At 43.9% G+C, this 16,838-nt stretch overlaps 1 protein-coding gene across 1 annotated transcript in view; it reads left to right on the top strand.

The window, feature by feature from the left end:
• CCDC146 (coiled-coil domain containing 146) overlaps positions 1-16,838 on the top strand; it is an 897,036-nt gene that overhangs the window by 463,963 nt on the left and 416,235 nt on the right. The window contains exons 10-11 of the mRNA XM_069229681.1: positions 8,385-8,480; positions 9,320-9,490. Coding sequence (XP_069085782.1) covers positions 8,385-8,480; positions 9,320-9,490 — 267 coding nt within the window. The remainder of the gene's footprint in view (positions 1-8,384; positions 8,481-9,319; positions 9,491-16,838) is intronic.

Below are 16,838 nucleotides of genomic sequence, written 5' to 3'. Positions count from 1 at the left end.
ACAGGTAGTTGTATCCATCAGAAGAACAAGTTACTTATCTTTGGTAACGCCTTTTCTGGTGGATACACTAGCTACCTGTGGATTCCTCATGGTCCCACCCGCCTCCCCGTTGCCTGAATGTTCTTAGCAAGTTTTCCTTGGGTGTGTATCTGTATATTATTGATATGTATATACTGTTGCCATTGTTTATATATATGTGTGTGTGTGTGTGTGTATATATATATATATATATATATCAATCAGCACTTGAGTTCGGCAATTCCCTCGCCACTCCTGACTGCCAATGGTGCCTGGATAGGACGCGCGCCACCGCGTCTAACATGAAAACAAAACCTTATTCCTCAATAAGGCAACCGGCACTCCGTGAATGTGCAAAATCAGGTTTAATGTGACCACATTAAACCTGACTTTGCACATTCACGGAGTGCCGGTTGCCTTATTGAGGAATAAGGTTTTGTGTATATATATATATATATATATATGTATGTATATATATATGTATGTATATATATATATATATATAGTTTTGTAGTTATGTATATGGTATTAGGGAGTTATTTTCAATTATGTATTGTTGGTAGTCACCGGTTCGCCTCAAAGGCATGTAAAAAATGGTGAAAACTGACGTCAGCACGCTGGCAAGGACCTCTTATTTTCTGGATGACGTCAGATGGCATCGCGTGGGAGTCGGGCAATTGTGACGTCCTCGTCGACGTGCAGAGCTAGAAGAAAATTTCCATCAGATGCTGGCGCATGGGGAGAATTCATTATGTGAGGAATCCACAGGTAGCTAGTGTATCCACCAGAAAAGGCATTACCGAAGGTAAGTAACTTGTTCTTCAGCAATATATATGGTAAAATGTAATGAATGAAAAATGGCTTCAAAGGAGTCCTTTGTGCTTTTGAAATGTGCACAAGATACTGAGTTTAGGGATAGTGGGTATTCGTACACCTCTGAATTTGGGCTTCCCATACTATCATGTGATTCAGAGGACAATTTGCGAAGTGTGAACTTTCTTGCTCACCGCCTTACATTTGAAAGGCAATAAAAGAGAGAAATTCAATCTATAACACAAAATGTTCTATTCTTCTATGTTCCTACACTTCTCATAATAAAAATACTACCCGCATGTGTGGCTGGGCCTAACCTGTGACATGCAACATCCCAAAACGCAGTGTGGAAAAATCAGCATTTCCTGTCAAAAAACATTTTTTTGGGCAACAGGATAGCTGTGGTATTTGGGCCTGGGCTTTACTGCCACCCAGGGAAATGTGCCAAGCTTAGATATTTTGAAAACCAAAATCCAAGGGAGTGCAGGTTGGTGTGTTGTACCTGGACCCCAGTAGGTTTCCGTATCCTCAGTGCCCTGCAAATATTGAACTTTGACTAATATAACTGGGTTTTGCTCACATTTCTGTGATGGGTTCCAGAATCTGCAGGAAGTAAACATAATCCTTATCACCATGGGTTCCCCCACTTCTCTCCTTAAAAATGCTACCCCACTTGTGTGGCTCGACCTAGTGCCTATGACACAAAAGGCACCAAACGGTAATATGGAGATTTAAGCATTTCCTGTCAAAATAAATGCTTTGGTGACTAGAGCAGCTGCAATATTTGGGCCCAGGCTCAGCCACCACCCTGGGTGTTTAGATTTAAAACACCACTGCTGAAGTTAGTGTGCGCTGATTTATTTAATCCGCACTGCGGTACAGATGCAGGAAGTCCAACATTTTACAACGAGTCAAACAGGTTCTTAACAGGGTAAATTTTTTGTGTGAGGGCACACCACGTGGCCCTTTGACGGTATCTGAAGTTTAGAAGATTTAAGGGTGAAGAAGTGACGCACAGCATGTGAAGGCATTGGACAGCCTCCAAGAAATTGACCTGATGGTGTCAATGGGGACATGGTTTATTTCAAGTTTTAGATCATAGAAGGTCGAGTACATGAATATATTTAAATACAAAACGGTAATCATGAAACTATTGATGTTGTGTGGAAGAGGAACCTGGATAGAGTTATGAAGCACTCCGAGACGAATAGAAAGTCACTCGACAGAATCGCAAATATAGACTAGAGGTACGGAAGTTCATTCAGCATTAGGGGCAGTACTAAAGAAGACAAGGGCTAGATTTGGGGTTTGTGGTAAAGAGGTGGTTTTAGCACACTTTTTCTGGACATTCTACACTGGTAGCAATGTTTACATTCAGGGGGTTAGCTGGAAATTACTGAAGTACTTAATGAGATCACTGATAAACGAAGATGGAAAGATGCGTGGACAAAAGGGAGAAACAGTTAAAGGATTTAGTGGAGGCGGAAGCCAAAGGCAAGAATGTAGCCGTAAATGTAATTTTGGTGTTGAGTAAAGAAGGAAAAGGAAATAAATAGTTGAGAATCACCAGCATAGAAGTGATCGTAAGACCAAATTGAAATGATGATGGTGCATTAATGTAACAGAATTTATCACAGTTTAAGAGAAAATAAAAAAGGAGACAGGGCAGAATGTTGATGAAACCCACAATGAGGAAGATAGATGTAGTCAAGAGACAGTATCAACTGCTGAAAATAAAAACCATGGAACAGGAGGTGCTGAATTTGGCTACTGGAGAGAGTGCATAGGGAAATAGTTCAATTTTATGGCAAGAAGGGAAGTTAACTTTTATTCACCACTTACAAGCAATAAACACTTCAAATCTAAACCTCTAATTTATTCAGTCATATATTTTCTCATAATATGCTCAACTGTCAAATTCTAGTTAGTGCACATCCACATCTCCAGAAATGCGCGATGCAATTCTAAAGAAATGCTCTCATGCCTGTAGAAATGGCATATGCATTATACGCTCAAGCACCTTTAAAATACACATGCCCTGTCCCTTTGAAGACTAGGCATGAATGTCATGAATGGCCAAAACAAAGATAGCCTCCTGTTTGAGGTCTACATTAAAGCCTCAAGCTTATTTCATGCAGTCATGATTTCAAACCACTCATTGCGACTCTCAAACAGAGCTCGTACACAACAGTTGGCAGCTTTATCATGGTAATTAATTTAGAATTTAAAAAGCTCTGTAAATATGTTGCTATAAATCCCAGAAGATCTTACTGACTATCTAATATATTTTGTATCTTTACACATAAGGTTCTGCCTACAATAAAAAATATTATTTTTAGATTGTACACACTGCACATCTACAGACCTAGAAAAACTCTAAAATGCACATTCATACCGTTGGAAATTGGGTTTCTGGTTGGCCGAGGTATGCACCCTGCTCAAGCAGTAAGCACAATTTTAGTTGGGGTAAGTCACAGACCACAACCTAAATTTGCCTATGCTCACATCCTGGTAGCTTGGCAGAGAGCAGTCAGACTTAAGAGACCATGGCCCTCATTCCGACCCTGGCGGTCATAGACCGCCAGGGTGGCGAATGACGGAAGGACCGCCAACAGGCTGGCGGTGCTTCATTCGTCATTCTGACCGCGGCGGTACAGCAGCGGTCGCCCAGCCGGGTCTGGCGGTTTCCTGCCGGATTAACCCCGGCTGGGAGAATCCTCCATGGCGGCGCATGGGGATTCTGACCCCCTTCCCGCCAGCCTGTTTCTGGCGGTTTTCACCACCAGGAACAGGATGGCGGGATCGGGTGGCCTGGGGCCCCTGGGGGCCCCTGCACTGCCCATGCACTGCCCATGCCACTGGCATGGGCAGTGCAGGGGCCCCCTAACAGGGCCCCATGAAGCTTTTCACTGTCTGCTTAGCAGACAGTGAAAAGCGCGACGGGTGGTACTGCACCCGTCGCACACCTGCAACACCGCCGGCTCCATTCGGAGCCGGCTTCTGTGTTGCAGGCAGCCTTCCCGCTGGGCCGACGGGCGCTAACAATGTTAGCGCCTGCCGGCCCAGCGGGAAGGTTGGAATGGCCCCAGCGGTCTTTCGACCGCGGAGCGGCCATATGGCGGTTCCCGCCAGGCGGGCGGTGACCGCCGCCCGCCTCGGTTGGAATGAGGCCCAATATATTTAGTATTTATGCAACACTGCAAACAATAAAACAGTGAAAACGCCACACAAAAAGATACCACACCGTGTTAATGAAATGGAATTTAGTTTGTTAAATTAAACAAGACCCAAATGACAAAAATGCAACAAGTAGAACTTGAGATATGAATTTTTAAAGAATAAAATTTTAAATAGCACTTAGAAACAAGAAGTGCCAAAAAGGGATATCTGGTTGCTCCTGACCAGGAAAAGTCAAAAGTTCAGGCCAGCCACGATGGAGCGCAGGCCAGCTACCGGAACCAAACACTCTGAACAAGAGTACATTAATCCTGGTACCGTTGAGGATGCAAGGAGCAGGCTGAAACGATACCTCGGTGTCATTCCCTGCAGTGTAGGCAATGCATTGATCCTTTCCAGACAGTGGCAAGGGTGCATCGATTTGCTCCATGCAGCAGTGGCGATGCGTCGGGTACAAGATGTGGTGTTTCTGGAAGGCGATGCACAGAGGCCGATCCGCACTGGAGAGGTGATGCATCGACTCCCATCCATGCATTGGTGCTGATGCATCAGTCGCAATTCACAAAACAGGGCTAGTGCACTGGTTCTGATTTGTGCAGCAGCGCCAGTGTGTCAGTTCTGACTGGAGCGGCACTTTATACCCACTTCCAAGGGCCCAGGACTGGATTGGCACCACTTGGCAGGGCAAGACTCACAGTTGACAGTGCCCAGATGCTGTAGCAGGTGAATTAGAAGTCTTTTGTGTCCCTGAGACTTTAGAAGACAGGCGACAAGCCAGTATACCTTGGAGTCACTTTGGTTCTAGGTTGGAGAGATGCAGATCCAGTCCTTCTCACTACCAGGTGTTGGGGGAGAAGGCAGCAGGTTGTCACAGCGGAGCAGGAGTCCAGCAGAGTAGCAGTCCAGCAGCATGGCAGTCCTTTGAGGACATCCTGAAAGGCTTTCCACAGGTGCAGAGGTGTACTGAGTTTGTGGTGTCTGAGGTCCAGTACTGATACCCAGTTGTGCCTTTGAAGTGGGGGAGACCTCAAAGAGATGTCTTTGAAGTGCACAGAGTCCCTGCCTTGGCTCCAGACTCGCTGCACGGGGGCATACAGCCTTTTCTGTGGAGACAGGACACAGGCTATTCTGGTGTAAGTGTCAGCTCACCCCTTCCAACCGGCCCGGGATTGCTATTCAGGATGTGAATGGTCCATCAGTCACACCTAAGCTCCCTTTGTGTGTGTCGATGTCTAGAGGGAATGCACAAAGCCCAGCTGTCACGCACCCCAGACGTGCATTCAGGGCCAGACAGAAGGCACCAAATGGCTAAAGTAAGAAAATGCCAACTTTCTAAAAGTGGCATTTTCAGAATTAAAATTTAAAATCTGACTTCTCTATAAGTTCTGATTTTAAATTGTGATTCCAGAGACAAAAAACGTGGAGGTCCCATCTCTTCCCAATTGGGAATTATACTTGTAATTAAAATGTAATAAGGTAATCCCAATGTTATCCTATGGGAGAGCTATGCCTTGTAGTAGTGAAAAACAAATTTAAGAGTTTTTCATTACTAGAACATGTAAAACATAAAAGTACATGTCCTACTTTTTAAATACACTGCACTCTGCCCTTGGGATGTCCAGGGCTTAGCTTAGGGGTGGCTTATATGTATTAAAAAGGAAGGTTTGGGCCTGGCAAGAAAGTTACCGTTCCAGGTCAACATATCAGTTTAAAACTGCACACACAGGCTCTGCACAGGCAGGCCTGAGACATGTTTGAAGTGCTACTGAAGTGCGTAGAACAATCAGTGCTGCAGGCCCACTGATAGCATTTAATTTATAGGCCCTGGGAAAAGGTAGGGCACTTCACTAGGGACTAAAAGGTAAATTAAATGTGCCAGTTGTTGATAATCAATGTTATCATGCTTTAAGCTGAGAGCACATGCACTTTAGCACTGGTTAGCAGTGGTAAAGTGCCCGGAGTCCTAAAGCCAGCAAAAAAGAGGTCAGCAAAACCGGAGGTCTGAAGGCAAAAAGTCAGGGGAAACTACACCAAGGATTCCAGGTCTAACACATACTCCATTATATCAACTCATAGATTGAGTTTTGTTCTATATCCCCCACTAGTTATATTAAAACATTCATTCAGCAGGTGAAAACAGAAGAGGGAGAAGATTGAGTGTAGAGACCTTTTATAAACTGATTGTTCAATTTCACTTCAAGTAGTGTTCTTTTTCTTGAACAATGAAGTGTTTGCTGCTTGGAAGTGGAGAGTAAAAGTTAATGCATAATGCTAGTTTCTTTGCCTTTAATAAAATCATGATTCTGTATACACCACGTTTTGATAAATTACATCCTCACGGTGGAAAGAGGTAGATATGGACTAGGCAAAGGTGAAATGTTGAACTAATAAGTGGCGTCAAGATGGTTTGTTAAAGGAGTGAAACTGCTGCCGAGGAATGGGGTGATTGGAGGCCATGTCTTAGAGAGGAGAGGTGGGAGCGGTAGCCCAGGGAGACTAAAGGATGAAGTGAAGCGTAAGTAACCATACCCCTTGTGCTGCACTGCGCTTTACTTAAGAATGGTAAGCACTGTGTGTGGCTGTGTGTACTCCTTCTGCCATTCGCTTGTTTTCAGGTGGTAACTGCTATTTGAAAGTTCCAGTGTGCGAGGAAATGTTGAAGTAAATCAAGCCTTGTGGGGGTTATTATAAAGACTCCCTTAGTTTTTCGCTTTGAGAAGCTTGATTAATAATTTCCATCCATTTAAAATGTAATGTTTACGTCAGTGGATGCCAGACTCGTGGTTAGCTTGCCTGGCACGAGGACAGCATTGTTGAGAAGTGGCCATAAGTAAACACGCAGGTGTTGTATAAAGCACCCAAAAAAGTAAATAACAGGCCAAGAGTGTTGCAATGGCCTATTTGCAAATAAAACATGTCAATTCTAAAATGTACAAGCGACTTGAAAGTGCTATCTCTAGCTAGCTGTAGGCTAGAACCTAGCATGTTTTCTCGAAATACAACCTGTAAAGGGAACATAGAAAGTGATTTTCAGAATAGAGGGAACTGGGTGAAGTGACTCCGACGAACTATTCTCAGGACCACTGGAATGGCGGGCCAGGTTACGCGGCAGGGTGGACAACATTATGCTCCTTAATGCAGCACAATCTGTGACCGTATTTTTTTTTTTTGGCGGGGTTATTAACGCAAGTATTATATTTTGTCTGAGCAAAGCTAAACCTCACCCGCAGGTTTACACTAAATATAGCAATCTGCAACTGACAGGGTATCGGGACACCTTTGCAGCAGTGTTGCCGTTGTGTGGAGCCACTTTTTACTGCTTTTTAAAAAGCTATTTATTTGTTTGAACAAGAAACCGTTTTTATGATAATTTTTAAATTGGCTGTGGGTGGAGGATTATGTGGGGAAATGAGGCAAACGCATAATTATGCGGGAAAATTCGCGGGTACAGAATTACACAAGTTTAGCGCCTTGTCTATTTCATGCTATTGCATTGGAAAATGATTGGCATGAAATGTTTCCTAAAAGCATCCTGTCCTTGTGTGCTAAATACAAAAAAACTCCTGCTTGTAACGAAATGTGTTCCTTTGATCGTTCATGCTGGTTCGGAATGTGTACAGTTCGGAGAACTGTGAACGCAGCTATTAAAATAATTGGAATTAAAGTAGAGAAAAAAACATGACCTCTTCCAAATACGACTGAACGTGCATGCAGAATCGTTTATCTCTGCTGCTGACGTGCTGAAGGGAAACCTCTGATAAACAAGAGTCGGGTTATCATTCTTGATCACAGTAGCTCACGTTTGCCTCTGTGCGTGGGTGTGCGCCAACACGCAAGGCAGCATTTCCATTAACCAGTCCAGATAATTCAACGCATCCCAACATCACCGACGACCCACAGTAGAGCACCAGGACACTTACAAACCCAGCACAGCTACACTGCACGCAGGGCGCACTGCTCGTTTAAATCACATCTTGTATCCCCACCCAGATGCACAACATCGCTTCCTCGGAAAGCTCTTTTTCAAAACAAAAAAGAGTAGCTAGTCACATTTCTCAGAGAAGCGATTTATGAGTACATTAGAATCACTAACATTCGCCGAGCAGGCCTTTTAACAAATTTGGGACATTTTATACCTACACAGCCCTGACACGAATTCAGTTACAAACTGTACACATAATAGATCCCATGTCTAACCTACGAAATCGTTTTCATATAAAAAATGCCAAACCTCCTGCCATTGTTAATGTCCTTTTAATACGTCCGAGTGAAAAAATACTGTGTGGGGTATCTTGTTAGTGATCTCAGTAAACTATTGGCATGTACAGTGTATTATCTCCTTTCTCTCGACTCACTAAATCCGTTTTATTTTACAGCTGGACGCCTTCCCTAAAGATGATGGAGCAATAGCAGAGCGGAAGAAGGAACTGCGGAAAGAGGTGGAACGGGTTAAGCGTGAAGTGTCGCATCAGGTAAGCACATGGGCACTAAAGAGCCGAGGCTCTGCTTCTGCCTTCAAGTAGTGCCACTTTCCACAACGCCGATTACTTCTGGTAGAACTTTTCTAAAGACCCATTTCTATGATTTGTTTAACCTCATAAGTTGGTGCCTTTTTCGTGAGTCCCCTCTCTGCTGCCAGCGATCCCCTTTGGGACATAGTTGTTAATGGGGAATCCACGTTTTTATAGCTTAATTTTATTTTAACGTCATTTTTACTTATTTTTTTTTGTGCTAATTTACTGGTGTTTTGAAAAGTATAGATTATGAAAAATACACGTGTTATGAAAAATCTGCATTATTAAAAAAAAAACTTGAGCATCAACAAGAGTATTTTGACCAATGCTGTGCAATTCGGATACTAGAACGAGTGTCCTGTTTAACCATGTCAGGTGTGAGTAGTTCACCCGTGCACCCTATGCAGTTTTTCTTGTGCCCTCTGGTACTGAGTTTAGTTTCTCCTTCAGAAATACTGGCTACTAGTACCGTATGTGAAGACATACAAACATGACTGGATCCGCGACGCGCACCTGACATGGGAACATATTATGGCCTTAATGTAGATGCGTTTTGTAAGGATTAAACTGTGCTTGGTGAATACAGAGTGGGACAGGTGTACAAGAAAAGTTCACACCAAGTGCTTGGGTGGCAGGTGTCCTTATATAGTTGGGGGAGGTGGTAATTGTCACCCTGTCTTAAGCACAGTTTGACGAAAATCGACGACTGTGTTCAGAGTCTGCAGTCATTTTTGATATTCATGTTGTATGTCTGTGAAGCATTTGGTCAGTACATTTGCTGTTTGTTTGTAAAACAGCATACCCTCACCGAGGTGGAGATCCATATGGTGGAACAGTGTATCGCAGAAGAAGAAAAGCTTGTCAAGGAGCAAGACGAATGTCGAGAGGAGGTGGTGAATCTGACACGCCTCGCTCAGATCAAGGCTGTTGAGAGGGAACAGAAGTCACGAGATAACAAGAAAGCGCAGGTAACGGGACCATGAAGATGAAATGTGCTCTGAATTTGTTATTGACAAAATGGTGGCAGCCTTGATTCATCTGTGCGACTTTCAATAGCATATTGGTCAATTGCATACTACAGCTGCTGCATATATTCTTACGATCTATTCCATCTTTCCCAGCTGGTTAGGATATTGTATGTGGCCAGCACAGGCCAGAGTGTTCTTTCTAAAAAATAATGCTGTTTAAAAATGTAACCACTTCCTTTATAAGCCACCAACAAACGTGGCTGTTTGTCTCTCCTGCACATACTCAGGTATTGCTCTTCAAATAAGGCTGTTGCATGGGCAACCGGTAATAGTTGCCTCCTTTCAACATACTTACACCCAGTGTTGTTAGACCACGGTACTGTCATTTGATTCCCTGGCATCTAATAGGCACAGGAGTAGTAGGAAGGGATACCTTTAATCACCATATTAAAAATGACAGTTATCCCGCCCCGGATATGACGTAATTTCCGGTGGCTGGGACTTCCGTTGTCCCTGAAAGCCCTCCCTGGAAGTGACGTGTGTGCATGGGGGTGTCAATTGCGATGGGCCCTCATGGTGTCACGTGTTAGCCCCCCCTTTTTTTGAAATGTTGCATATAAGGAGCTGGTTAGAACCGGCTGTCAAACCGCGAACCAGGGTTGAAACAGTTTGGCAAGGTGCCATGAAGAGATACAATCCGATCGCAAGAAAAGCCGCCTCCTCAGGGGCCCTGAACACTATTGGTAGATATTACCAGACCCTAGCCCCTCTTACGATGGATGAGAATGCACAACAGGGTGTCCCTGCCACCCAAGATACCGATGTTACCGGTTTTGAAGAGGAACTTTGCTACCGGCTTGAAAAGCTCAACCTCAAGGAAGTGTCGTCCCAGATATCCCCTATTAAGGGGGCCGACAGCGACAGCAATGCCTCGAAAGATGAATTAAGTGCTGCATCTAACTTCATAGACATTGAAGATGTTGAAGAATGTGTAGCACCACCGAATTCGCCCATCTATGAAGACATGGGCGTCCAGGAGGACCCCGAGTCAGAGGCCGTTATTGTACAGCCATCAGGTGTAAGCTCCGGCGCTGTTTCTACCCCAATGGACCTCTGCGACTCCCAGGATTTCAGAGGAGCCTCTGAGTGTGATGCGAATATGGAGGTTGGTAATGACAGTTTTTTATTTTTTTTATTTTTATTTTTTATGCCTGTATACTCTAATGTCATACATTTAACTAATAATGTGCCTTGTGCTTTCTGTTTGAACCCTAGAACGTAGCTGAAGAAAGAGAGCCTCTAGAAGGGTCAACTCCAAAGGTTAACGCCGTAAATTTTTACTGCTTATGCTGTTCCAGACAGTCTGGAAGTATTACAAGCCAGAACAAAGAGCCTTGTAAGAAATATGTCTGCACCTACACTAGCAGCGATTTTGAAAAGGAAGCTCCGGGCGTACCCTGGGCCACCATATGGCCAGTTAAAGGTTTTGCAGTGGCCGCTGTGAACGCTTGTGTTAAACGGGATTATTATGATCTTTGTTACGGGCATAAAATTAATGAGCCTCAACAGGAGGCTCATGAATGTTTATACGATGCATACACAGCAAGAATAATTCGCCACATTTGTAGTCGGATAGACCCTTACCGGGTATATAAGTTGTTAAGGGTTGTGTATGGGCTGTCTGCTGTGAAGAAAGGTGTCCACAGTGATATGATTAAGGTCTTGGCTGCGGCTGTCAATGAGATCCGATACGCTGCTGAGCCCTGCTCAAAACTCGACCGCATGCATGGGATGTGTCCCCACTTTGACATAAGTATGTTAGAACGGGTTATAAAAAGACGAATGTGTGACATTTATTATAAAAACAGAAGAATGATGTCTTTAGCCCCACGAAAGCTGTTTTAAAAAAAAATAAATAAATAAAAAAAAAAGTACACCATAAATGTGTTACTTAACGCTCCATACTTACTCACTTTTAGGCGGGGAATCCGGGTATCGAGATGCAAGATGTCTATGAGTTACAACCGGGCTACATCTGTATCGGGAGATTTGATTTTTGTGCTGGTTAAAGAAAGAATAGCTGAAATACATCCTATGACTCTGCGGTATCTGAACATTTCGGAACCTTCGGCCTTGTTGCAATGTAGCAGTCATATGTCTATCGCCAAGTGGTGTATCAATGGGCGGCTAAACGCATCTGTTAAGTGCCAGACCTCGGACAAAGACCACAATCGGGAGTTAAGACTTTCACCTGAGACGGGGATACACGAGGCTTTGGAGAACATGACTGAAGATTATCTCACAAATAAAGGTTCTGAATGGTCCTGGTTAGAACTGTATGAACTGTTGAATTCTGTCAGTATCCTGAGTGTTCAGAGTTATAGGCGTGGGGAGCGGGAAGTCATGTCTAGAGCTATTGAGAGTATAGCTATAAAAATATCAAAGTCTGTGGTGTTTAGGGTTTTGTAAAAGAACATGGTCTGAGTAACATGTGTAGTGGGTGTTGTACTATGTATACGATTGTAAAAAGACCACAACGGTCCCGCGTTATGACATCTATAAGCTATGTAGCACAAAATGTCAAATACACGTCGGTTGTGTAGCCCAGCCGCACTTTTATGTTTTTCATGTTTAATAAAATGACCTTACACAAAACAGGCGTCTTTCATTTCGTGGTGTTGGTGGGAGACAACATGACGGATGCAGATTTAAGGAAGCTTTATTACGATAAACATGGGGTTGGAAGTTTCGGAGGCTCCGAAGCTCTATTTAGAAGGGCTCGAGCTGAAAATGAATCTGTAAAACGTGCCAGTGTGAAGACTTGGTTAGCTGGGAAAGAGGCTTATTCGCTGCACAAACCTGCCAGGAGACGCTTTAAGAGGAGGGCCACAGTTGTAAACGCACAGCTCGATTATCAGTGGCAGGCCGACATAATCAGTCTTCAAGATCTAGCAAAACATAACGATGGCGCCATGTATATATTAACCGTCATAGATGTCTTGTCCAAGTACGCCTATGCAGAGGCATTAAACGATAAAAGTGGTACCAGCGTTACAGCTGCTTTTAAAGACATCTTCGCTAGCGGGCGTGTGCCCCAGAAACTACAAACAGACGGCGGAAAGGAATTTTTAAACAAACATTTCCAAAAATTATTAGACCTGCACGCTGTTCAACATTTTGTAACGCACACAGAGGTAAAGGCTGCTGTTGTAGAGCGTTTTAACCGTACTTTAAAGTCGAAGATGTGGCGATATTTCACCGCCAACAACACCTACAGATACGTGGATGTTCTAAAGGCTTTTATAGATGTTTATCACGCCACCTACCACAGGACAATCAAAATGGCCCCTGTTAAGGTAACAAGGGATAATTCGTTAACGGTGTGGAGAACGGTGTACGATGGGCGTCTCACGCCGAAGGTCAAGAAACCGAATTTAAAAGAAGGGGATCATGTCAGGGTTTCAAAGTTGAAGGGGGTCTTCACCAAAGGCTACCAGCAAACATTCAGCGATGAAATATTCATAGTGGAAAGTGTGCAGCTTAAAGAAGGGATATATATTTACAGGTTAAAAGACTACGCTGGGGAAGAGGTATCGGGTGTCTTTTACACCGAAGAGTTGCAAAAGGTGCCCTACGATCCGAACAGGGTGTACAGGGTTGAAAAGGTTCTGAAAAGGAAAGGGAGCGGTGCCCGGAGACAGGCGTTGGTCAAATGGCGTGGGTGGCCCGAGAAATTTAACAGTTGGGTCCTGGCCAGCTCATTGCACGGTGTGTGAGGTCAAGCTGTAAGCGCCATGATGGAGAACTCCCCTTTTTATATCACGCTGCCATCCAATGCTTCGAAGGACATGTTCCCAGACAATCAGATTTCGAGTTATACGGTGAAACTTGCAAAACCAGTGGATTTGAAAGGCCCGTGGGAGGTGGCACTAACGGAAATACAGTACCCTAGAACTTGGAATACCTTTACAAAGGCCGATGTTAAATTTCATGTAAAGCGCCCTCAGGATACCCTGACCTATCACCTGTCTTTCCCACACGGCTATTACCCCACCGTAGCGACGGTAGTCGAGGCCATCAACAAAACTATAGGCAGCATCGAGACGTATGCAAATATATATCTGGTATTGGATTACGTTAGAAGAAAAGTGTTTCTTAAAGCCCCAGAGCTCAGTACTGTGTTTAAATGTAGTGGTAAATTACAGCGGGTTTTAGGGACCGTACAACATCAACAAAGGCAGGTGGATCCAGACCCTACATGTCCCGATATTAACGGAGGATTTTATACACTCTACGTTTATAGCGATATTGTAGAGCCGCAGAGGGTCGGGGACAGTTATTCACCTTTGTTGAGGTGGGTCCCTGTGCAGGGCGAAAATAACACTATCTTGCAATTTCTAAAAACCATTTTGACACTATAACCATCATGGTGTACAATGATCAGTCGGAGCCGGTTGCCTTTAAATACGGGAAAGTTATTGTCAAGCTTCATTTAAGGCCACGGCGCGAAGGTGACTATTAGACAGCTGCAATGGTCATCATGAAAACCTACGGGGATCCCTCTATGTACAGGGACTATTATAGAGTTCAGGCGGGGTATGGAGGCCCCCAGCCCTACTTTCAAGGGGCTCCGGTTATGTATGGGGCGGGATTGGGTGGTTTCTTCCGGAGCATGTTTAGGAGAGCCATGCCCTTTTTGAGAAGAGGGTTCGAAATTGCAAAACCTCATGTTAAAGCGGCTGCTACAAACATCGCCCAGGATGTCGTGGGTAGTGTAACGTCTGCGGTAGCCGAACGCATGAACAGACAGCCCCAAGAAGGAGCGGGGTTGCTGTATAAAGCGCATGGTGGTGTTAAAAGGAAGCGCAGGGCTTCGAGGCGTAGGGGTCCACCAAGGCCCTATAAGAAGCGCCGGACTACTTCAAAAGGCCCTCACAAAAGAAGAGCCGTAAGACGGAAGAGATCGACCAGGAAGAAGAGAACTCGTTCTAGTGTGAATATTTTTTAAAACATCGATCATGGCCTTCGTACACTGCATCGGGTGAATGCGCCAAATCTGAGTTAGATCTGTTTTCTCTCAAACCCACACAGTCTAGCATTGAAAACAGTTTTTTCATGGAAGTGTCGCCGATGGCCGCTCTGACACCCCTTGCACCGATAGAGTTTTATGTGTCGGGGTCCACGGATATGTACCTTGATCTCAACAACACTCTCCTGCACCTCGTCTGTAAAATAACCAAAGCGAATGGTGACAACATCGAGGATGATGCTAGAGTGGCCCCGATAGCCTATCCCATCGCAACAATGTTTAATCAAGTGGACATTAACCTAGGCGATCGCCTTGTCACACAGAGTGATAACATGTATGCCTACAGGGCATACATAGAGAGTATTCTAAATTATAGTCGCGATGCGCTGGACACACATCTTTCAGCGGGGCTCTTCTACCGAGATACCGAAGCGCATTTGGAGAACACGGCTTTGGACGGGGACAATGAGGGATTTAAAAAAAGAGCCAGCTTCGTCGCCGGCAGTAGGCATTTTGACCTCCTGGGACGCGTACATTCAGACCTTTTCTTCCAAGACAAACTGTTAGTCAACGGTATCGATCTTAAGATCAAACTCAATCGTAACAAAGACTTTCTGTCTCATCAGCGGTGATGCAGAGCAGTATAAACTGGTTATATTGTCAGCGAGCCTGTTTGTAAAGAGAGTGAAAGTGTCCCCAAGTGTCAGACTGGCCCATGCTGAAGCTTTACAATTATCGAACGCCAAGTATGCCATTGGAAGAGTTGCTCTGAAGATATTCAGCATCCCCGCCGGAACCCGATTAACGCAGCAGCAGAATCTATTTCTGGGGCAATTACCGAAACTCATCATCATAGGGTTTGTGGACAATACCGCTTTTAGTGGCGCCTACAACTCAAACCCTTTCAACTTCAAACACTATGATATCAACTATGCTGCTCTGGTTCACGAGGGCGGCGTGATCCCCGCAAAACCTTTCACGCCGAATTTTGGAACATCAAATTTTGTCCGGGAATATCTAGGACTGGTCTCGATAACGGGGAAACAGCTGAGGGACTCTGGAGTAGTTGTTTCAAGAGAAGGGTATGCTGCCGGCTACACTCTGTTTGCGTTCGACCTGACGCCGGACATGGAAGACGGCGACCATTACAACCTGATCAAAAACGGAAATCTAAAAGCGGAAATACGTTTTACACAGGCGCTGGCGGCCAATGTGAACATGGTTGTGTTCTCGGTATTCGACAGCGTTATCCAGGTCAACCACGCACGTCAGCTTATGTTTGACTACCATTGAAAGAGTGTAAAATAAAAATAATTTTTAAATTTTTTTTTTTTTAAATATATAAAATGGACACTACGGAGATACGGGACTTCTTAAGTAGACATAAACATGCTAAGAAATACTTTCTAGGGGTATACCCTAGCGATGGACTACCTGAAAAGATAGGTCCAGAAAGGCCCCGCACCCTCGTCTTTAACACCGATCCCCATTACAGGGGTGGTGCACATTGGGCGGCTCTGTTTCTGGATGTGGACAAGGTTATAGTGTTTGATAGTTTAGCCGAATTCCCTGAGCATAGTATTTATACAAAGCCGATATTCAAATATGTAAAAAAAGCATCACCCACTGTTGTGTATAATAAACTTCGGGTACAGGATCCTATGGCCATCACATGTGGGGAACATTGTATATACTTTATTAGTAAAATGTCTGAAGGTATAACGTTTAGAAATTTTTTAAATCTGTACTCAGACGATCTAGTAAACAACGATGATGTTGTTATGAAATATGTGAATGAAAACTCCAGGACAATGTCACACGTTGTTAAAGCAGAATATGGTCTTTGTCAAAAGTGTAAGGTACTGTAAAGCTGTTATTTGTACTTATGTGTGTCTAAAATAAAAAAAACATCTTAAACATGCTTTCATCCTTGGCATTTTTTTTTTTTTTTTTAAGTCACACTGCGCACATTTTCAAAGCATTTATAAACAAAAAGATGGCAGACTACTGATGAAAATTTAAAAGTGTTTATTACAAGCATGTTTCAACACTAACATTTACAATGTTAAACATATAAAATGAAGCACAATTTTTCTAACCGTAAAAACTTTTAACAAAAACTGTACAAGTGTGCAAAATTAGAGCGGTAGCCAGGTGTTCATTTTGAATAGTCTCTTTTTAGGCTCCATAGGAAGAGCAGCACTGTTCCGAACGGGTGTTAGTTGTGGAAAGAAAGGTGATGTCGATATAGCGGGGCTCCTTGTAAAAACAGCTGGGGCCGGATCTTTTAATCTTTCAAGCTTACGGCGATTCTCTGCA

This window comes from Pleurodeles waltl, chromosome 4_1 (assembly GCF_031143425.1).
Source record: "Pleurodeles waltl isolate 20211129_DDA chromosome 4_1, aPleWal1.hap1.20221129, whole genome shotgun sequence".
NCBI classification, from domain to species: domain Eukaryota; kingdom Metazoa; phylum Chordata; class Amphibia; order Caudata; family Salamandridae; genus Pleurodeles; species Pleurodeles waltl.
The sequence above is the reverse complement of the archived record's forward strand: the minus strand, read 5'-3'. Positions and strand labels throughout refer to the sequence as shown.